The 7500-nt window shown below is 49.7% G+C and overlaps 1 protein-coding gene across 2 annotated transcripts in view; it reads right to left on the reverse strand.

Moving 5' to 3' along the window:
- Positions 1–7500, reverse strand: part of LOC143746298 (F-actin-capping protein subunit beta isoforms 1 and 2) — a 21937-nt gene that overhangs the window by 7526 nt on the left and 6911 nt on the right. For both annotated transcript variants that reach the window (XM_077238143.1, XM_077238142.1), the window contains exons 3-7: positions 6929–7050; positions 3030–3143; positions 2817–2958; positions 2620–2736; positions 2458–2523 (exon numbers count right to left, since the gene is read on the reverse strand). In XM_077238143.1, coding sequence (XP_077094258.1) covers positions 2458–2523; positions 2620–2736; positions 2817–2958; positions 3030–3143; positions 6929–7050 — 561 coding nt within the window. The remainder of the gene's footprint in view (positions 1–2457; positions 2524–2619; positions 2737–2816; positions 2959–3029; positions 3144–6928; positions 7051–7500) is intronic.

Raw genomic sequence — 7500 nt, forward strand, 5'->3', positions numbered from 1 at the left:
GAGTCAGTGAGCGTGCGAGTCAGTGAGCGTGCGAGTCAGTGAGCGTGCGAGTCAGTGAGCGTGCGAGTCAGTGAGTGTGTGTGTGTCAGTGAGCGTGCGAGTCAGTGAGCGTGCGAGTCAGTGAGCGTGCGAGTCAGTGAGCGTGCGAGTCAGTGAGCGTGCGAGTCAGTGAGCGTGCGAATCAGTGAGCGTGCGGGTCAGTGAGCGTGCGGGTCAGTGAGCGTGCGAGTCAGTGAGTGTGTGTGTGTCAGTGAGCGTGTGAGTCAGTGAGCGTGCGAGTCAGTGAGCGTGTGAGTCAGTGAGCGTGCGAGTCAGTGAGTGTGTGTGTGTCAGTGAGCGTGCGAGTCAGTGAGCGTGCGAGTCAGTGAGCGTGCGAGTCAGTGAGCGTGCGAGTCAGTGAGCGTGCGAGTCAGTGAGCGTGCGAGTCAGTGAGCGTGCGAATCAGTGAGCGTGCGAGTCAGTGAGCGTGCGAGTCAGTGAGTGTGTGTGTGTCAGTGAGTCTGCAAGTGTGAGTGTGCGAGTCAGTGAGTGTGTGTGTGTCAGTGAGTCTGCAAGTGTGAGTGTGCGAGAGTGTGTGTGAGTGTGTGTGTGTGTGTGAGTCAGTGAGTGTGTGTCAGTGAGTCTGCAAGTGTGAGTGTGCGAGAGTATGTTTGAGTGTGTGTGTGAGTCAGTGAGTGTGTGTCAGTGAGTCTGCAAGTGTGAGTGTGCGAGAGTATGTGCGAGTCAGTGAGTGTGCGAGTCAGTGAGTGTGCGAGTCAGTGAGTGTGCGAGTCAGTGAGTGTGCGAGTCAGTGAGTGTGCGAGTGTGTGTCAGTGAGTGTGCGAGTGTGTGTCAGTGAGTGTGCGAGTGTGTGTCAGTGAGTGTGCGAGTGTGTGTCAGTGAGTGTGCGAGTGTGTGTCAGTGAGTGTGCGAGTGTGTGTCAGTGAGTGTGTGTGTGTGAGTCAGTGAGTGTGTGTGTGTGTGTGTGTCAGTGAGTGTGCGAGTGTGTGTCAGTGAGTGTGTGTGTGTGTGTCAGTGAGTGTGCGAGTGTGTGTCAGTGAGTGTGCGTGTGTGTGTCAGTGAGTGTGCGTGTGTGTGTCAGTGTGTGTGTCAGTGTGTGTCAGTGAGTGTGCGAGTGTGTGTCAGTGAGTGTGCGAGTGTGTGTCAGTGAGTGTGCGAGTGTGTGTCAGTGAGTGTGCGAGTGTGTGTCAGTGAGTGTGCGAGTGTGTGTCAGTGAGTGTGCGAGTGTGTGTCAGTGAGTGTGCGAGTGTGTGTCAGTGAGTGTGCGAGTGTGTGTCAGTGAGTGTGCGAGTGTGTGTCAGTGAGTGTGCGAGTGTGTGTCAGTGAGTGTGCGAGTGTGTGTCAGTGAGTGTGCGAGTGTGTGTCAGTGAGTGTGCGAGTGTGTGTCAGTGAGTGTGCGTGTTTGAGTCAGTGAGTGTGTCAGTGAGTGTGCGTGTGCGAGTCAGTGAGTGTGCGTGTGCGAGTCAGTGAGTGTGCGTGTGTGAGTCAGTGAGTGTGCGTGTGTGTGTCAGTGAGTGTGCGTGTGTGTGTGTGTGTCAGTGAGTGTGTGTCAGTGAGTCAGTGAGTGCGTGTGTGTGAGTCAGTGAGTGCGTGTGTGTGAGTCAGTGAGTGCGTGTGTGTGAGTCAGTGAGTGCGTGTGTGTGAGTCAGTGAGTGCGTGTGTGTGAGTCAGTGAGTGCGTGTGTGTGAGTCAGTGAGTGCGTGTGTGTGAGTCAGTGAGTGCGTGTGTGTGAGTCAGTGAGTGCGTGTGTGTGAGTCAGTGACTCCGTGTGTGTGAGTCAGTGAGTGCGTGTGTGTGAGTCAGTGACTCCGTGTGTGTGAGTCAGTGAGTGCGTGTGTGTGAGTCAGTGAGTGCGTGTGTGTGAGTCAGTGAGTGCGTGTGTGTGAGTCAGTGAGTGCGTGTGTGTGAGTCAGTGAGTGCGTGTGTGTGAGTCAGTGACTCCGTGTGTGTGAGTCAGTGAGTGCGTGTGTGTGAGTCAGTGAGTGCGTGTGTGTGAGTCAGTGAGTGCGTGTGTGTGAGTCAGTGAGTGCGTGTGTGTGAGTCAGTGAGTGCGTGTGTGTGAGTCAGTGAGTGCGCGTGTGTGAGTCAGTGAGTGCGCGTGTGTGTCAGTGAGTGCGCGAGTGTGTGTGTGCGAGTGTGTGCGTCAGTGAGTGTGAGAGTCAGTGAGTGTGCGAGTGTGTGTCAGTGAGTGTGCGAGTGTGTGTCAGTGAGTGTGCGAGTGTGTGTCAGTGAGTGTGCGAGTGTGTGTCAGTGAGTGTGCGAGTGTGTGTCAGTGAGTGTGCGAGTGTGTGTCAGTGAGTGTGCGAGTGTGTGTCAGTGAGTGTGCGAGTGTGTGTCAGTGAGTGTGCGAGTGTGTGTCAGTGAGTGTGCGAGTGTGTGTCAGTGAGTGTGCGAGTGTGTGTCAGTGAGTGTGCGAGTGTGTGTCAGTGAGTGTGCGAGTGTGTGTGTGAGAATCACCTCCACCAGGCGTCCGATGTTGGCGATGTGAGGGGAAGATTCACCGACTGTCTCATCTTTCTCCATCTGACACACAAACACAAACACACAGGTCAGCAGCAGTAACTGGACACACAGTTATAAGTGTGTGTGTGTGTGTGAGCAAGTGAGTGTGTGTGTTACCTGTCGAGTGAGGCTGCCGCCCAGGTTCATGGTTCCAGAGCCGGTTTTGGTGGTCTGAAGCCACAGCATGACGGTGGACGTGAGTTTATAATGAGCCGTGCGGCCGCTGGACTTCTCCTGAAACACACACACATTCACACACTTCCTGTTTCAAAGCCTTTCCAAATGACATCACTTCCTGGATGTCTGTGTCTCACCTGCACCTCCACCACATGTATGGAGTCCCAGCATCCCTTGATCTTCTTGGAGCCGTCGCCGGCCTTCTTGATGAGGATGACTCCAGCAAAGCCGTGATCCAGATCCCACAGGTAGACGGAGGAGACCCCGCCCTCGAAGTACCTGTGGGCGGAGCACAGCGCGTCAGCCAATGGCAGCGCGGCGGGCACGGAGGGGGAGGGGCTTGTACTCACAGGTCTCGGTACTGGTCGAAGGCGTTGTTGGCCTCCACCTCCAGCTTCCTGAGCCGCGCGGAGGGCATCGCCCCGTCGTCGATCGGGGGCTCGTACTTATTACTCCAGGGGGATCTGGGACACGCAAACACACACGAGACATCATCAGAGCGCGCAAACACACACACACACACGAGACATCATCAGAGCTCACAAAAACACACACGAGACATCAGAGCGCGCAAACACACGAGACATCATCAGAGCGCGCAAACACACACACACGAGACATCATCAGAGCGCCCAAAAACACACACACACACACACGAGACATCATCAGAGCGCGCAAAAACACACACGAGACATCATCAGAGCGCGCAAACACACGTGACAGAGCGCGCAAACACACACACGTGAGATCATCAGAGCGCGCAAACACACACACACGTGAGATCATCAGAGCATGCAAACACACACACACACACACACGTGAGATCATCACAGCGTGCAAACACACACACACGAGATCAGAGCGTGCAAACACACACACACGAGATCATCAGAGCGTGCAAACACACACACACGAGATCATCAGAGCGTGCAAACAAACACACACGTGAGATCATCAGAGCATGCAAACACACACACACACACACACGTGAGATCATCAGAGCGTGCAAACACACACACGTGAGATCATCAGAGCATGCAAACACACACACACACACACACGTGAGATCATCAGAGCGTGCAAACACACACGAGATCATCAGAGCGTGCAAACACACACACACGAGATCAGAGCGTGCAAACACACACACACAAGATCATCAGAGCGTGCAAACACACACTTGAGATCATCAGAGCGTGCAAACACACACACACGAGATAACACACGAGATCAGAGCGTGCAAACACACACACACACGAGATCAGAGCGTGCAAACACACACACACGTGAGATCATCAGAGCGTGCAAACACACACACACGTGAGATCATCAGAGCGTGCAAACACACACGAGATCATCAGAGCGTGCAAACACACACGAGATCATCAGAGCGTGCAAACACACACGAGATCATCAGAGCGTGCAAACACACACGAGATCATCAGAGCGTGCAAACACACACACACACGAGATCATCAGAGCGTGCAAACACACACACACACGAGATCATCAGAGCATGCAAACACACACACACACGCGAGATCAGAGCGTGCAAACACACACACGTGAGATCATCAGAGCATGCAAACACACACACACACGAGATCATCAGAGCGTGCAAACACACACACACACGAGATCATCAGAGCGTGCAAACACACACACACGTGAGATCATCAGAGCGTGCAAACACACACACACACGAGATCATCAGAGCGTGCAAACACACACACACAAGATCATCAGAGCATGCAAACACACACACACACGCGAGATCAGAGCGTGCAAACACACACACGTGAGATCATCAGAGCGTGCAAACACACACACACACGTGAGATCATCAGAGCGTGCAAACACACACACGAGATCAGAGCGTGCAAACACACACACACACGTGAGATCATCAGAGCGTGCAAACACACACACACGTGAGATCATCAGAGCGTGCAAACACACACACACACGAGATCATCAGAGCGTGCAAACACACACACACACGAGATCATCAGAGCGTGCAAACACACACACACAAGATCATCAGAGCATGCAAACACACACACACAAGATCATCAGAGCATGCAAACACACACACACACGCGAGATCAGAGCGTGCAAACACACACACGTGAGATCATCAGAGCGTGCAAACACACACACACACGTGAGATCATCAGAGCGTGCAAACACACACACACACACGAGATCAGAGCGTGCAAACACACACACACACGTGAGATCATCAGAGCGTGCAAACACACACACACACACACGTGAGATCATCAGAGCGTGCAAACACACACACACACGTGAGATCATCAGAGCGTGCAAACACACACACACACACGAGATCAGAGCGTGCAAACACACACACGAGATCAGAGCGTGCAAACACACACACACACACGTGAGATCATCAGAGCGTGCAAACACACACACACACACACGAGATCAGAGCGTGCAAACACACACACACACACACACACACACACACGAGATCATCAGAGCGTGCAAACACACACACACACACACACAAGATCATCAGAGCGTGCAAACACACACACGTGAGGTCATCAGAGCGTGCAAACACACACACGTAAGTCATCAGAGCGTGCAAACACACACACGTGAGATCATCAGAGCGTGCAAACACACACACGTGAGATCAGAGCGTGCAAACACACACACGTGAGATCAGAGCGTGCAAACACACACAAGTGAGATCATCAGAGCGTGCAAACACACACACGCATACACACGTGAGATCAGAGCGTGCAAACACACACACACACACACACGTGAGATCATCAGAGCGTGCAAACACACACACACGTGAGATCATCAGAGCGTGCAAACACACACACACGTGAGATCATCAGAGCGTGCAAACACACACACACACACACACACACACAAGATCATCAGAGCGTGCAAACACACACACACACACACACGAGATCATCAGAGCATGCAAACACACAAACACACACACACGAGATCATCAGAGCATGCAAACACACACACACACACACACGAGATCATCAGAGCATGCAAACACACAAACACACACACGTGAGATCAGAGCGTGCAAACACACACACATGACATCATCACACGCGTTTCCTTTCACACTGATGTGGGGCATGTGAACGATTTTTCCTAAATTTAATTTTTACTACCGTTTTCATTGTTCTGGTTTCCCTTTTAATGGTTTAATTAAATGTTAGTATTCGAAACGCATGTGTAATTAACTGAAATCATGAAACTTGTACAATAATATAAAATATTTTATTTCCCAAAATCATTTTTTTAAATGGCTTAATTAAACCTGAGCCTGATTTTTTTTTGGGGTGCTGCAGCACAGACGCACTTATTCTGTATTCACTAAGTATTACAGCTGTATCTTAATGGCATCTTTTTATGAATGAAGGCCAGTATCACTGATATTAATATAGCTACAATTTACAGCTATTAAACATTTATTACGCTTCAAAAAATATAACACCTGTAAATTTAAGTGAACTTAAAACAATCCTTACTTAAAAATAAATGTGATATTTACCTGTACCTTTCGACAGGTATGACATATACAGAAATTGAATGAGGTTATAAATGGTCCACACTGCATACATTATAAATGAAATATAGATCAATCCTCATTAAAGCTACAAGCGTTCTTTAGTCAAGAGCAGCGAGTGATTCCTCTGTTGTTTGGTTAACTTCACTGACAGAGAGAATGAGTGCGCTGTCACTTTAAGATCTGACGCCTCTCATTCTCTCACTACTCTTTACTTCCATTTAAGATTTAAATCATTTAAGACTGTTCTTGTGAGGATACTCGACAAAACGGACATTTTGGCATAAATGTGTGTTATTGTCCGTTCAAGCGCGAAAGAGAACTTGATACTGGCGCGCGTGTTTCTGTGTGATTGTGTCGGGAGGACATTCACTGACGGCGCGTTCTCTGGTGTCTTGTCACGCTAAATTAATAGCATTCGTTAACGTCTGCTGACAGAAAATGCTGTGGTTTATGCTAGGCTAACAGTCTGAAGTTAGCTAGCAGCAGTGTATGTTAACGTTAAGCTCAGTCAACTTCAGGCTAACATAAAAAGGTGTAGACAGAAAATATGATTATCCTGATACTTTAAGCCCTGGATTTAATACAAATTCATCAACAAAAACAGTGGTAAATCAAACGACATTAACATTGACTGAATATTACAAGACTGTAAGAGTTTCTGGGCTTGACCTGTAGGAGTCGCCGTCGCGGTTGTAGTCGCACAGCAGATAGTCTTTACCCACGACCTTATCACGCGCGATCTTCAGCGGCTGATCCACCGACGACAGCAGGTCTTCACACAGGCTGGGCACCTACACACACACACACACACACACACACGCACACAGAACAAATGATGCACCCTGCTGGAGAGGAAGTGGATTCCTGTCACACACTCATTACTGAACCATCAAGCGTCTCACACACACACACACACACACACGTTCGCTCCTGCTGCGTGACTGACACCAGTGCTAATAACAGCTAACAACAGAGCGAACGAAAACAGTTCAGACTGAACTCAGCTTTACTCTCAGAAGCAGATCTTTCACAATGCTCTTTTACGAATAATGAAAACAGACTGTGCTCAAAACATGATCAAAAACACCGTAAAAACACAATAAAAGTATCATGACAGTCGTGCGCTAAACTCAAAAAATGATCAAAGCTGCAACTAAAGGATCACTGCAGTCCGTTTCGTTACATTTCAGTCGTTCTACTTCAAAACTTTAATGTGTTACTATCCACGTAATAATGAGTAA

The sequence above is a fragment of the Siphateles boraxobius genome, unplaced genomic scaffold (assembly GCF_051911475.1).
Source record: "Siphateles boraxobius isolate OS27281-9 unplaced genomic scaffold, OSU_SipBor_1 216, whole genome shotgun sequence".
In the NCBI taxonomy this organism is placed as follows: domain Eukaryota; kingdom Metazoa; phylum Chordata; class Actinopteri; order Cypriniformes; family Leuciscidae; genus Siphateles; species Siphateles boraxobius.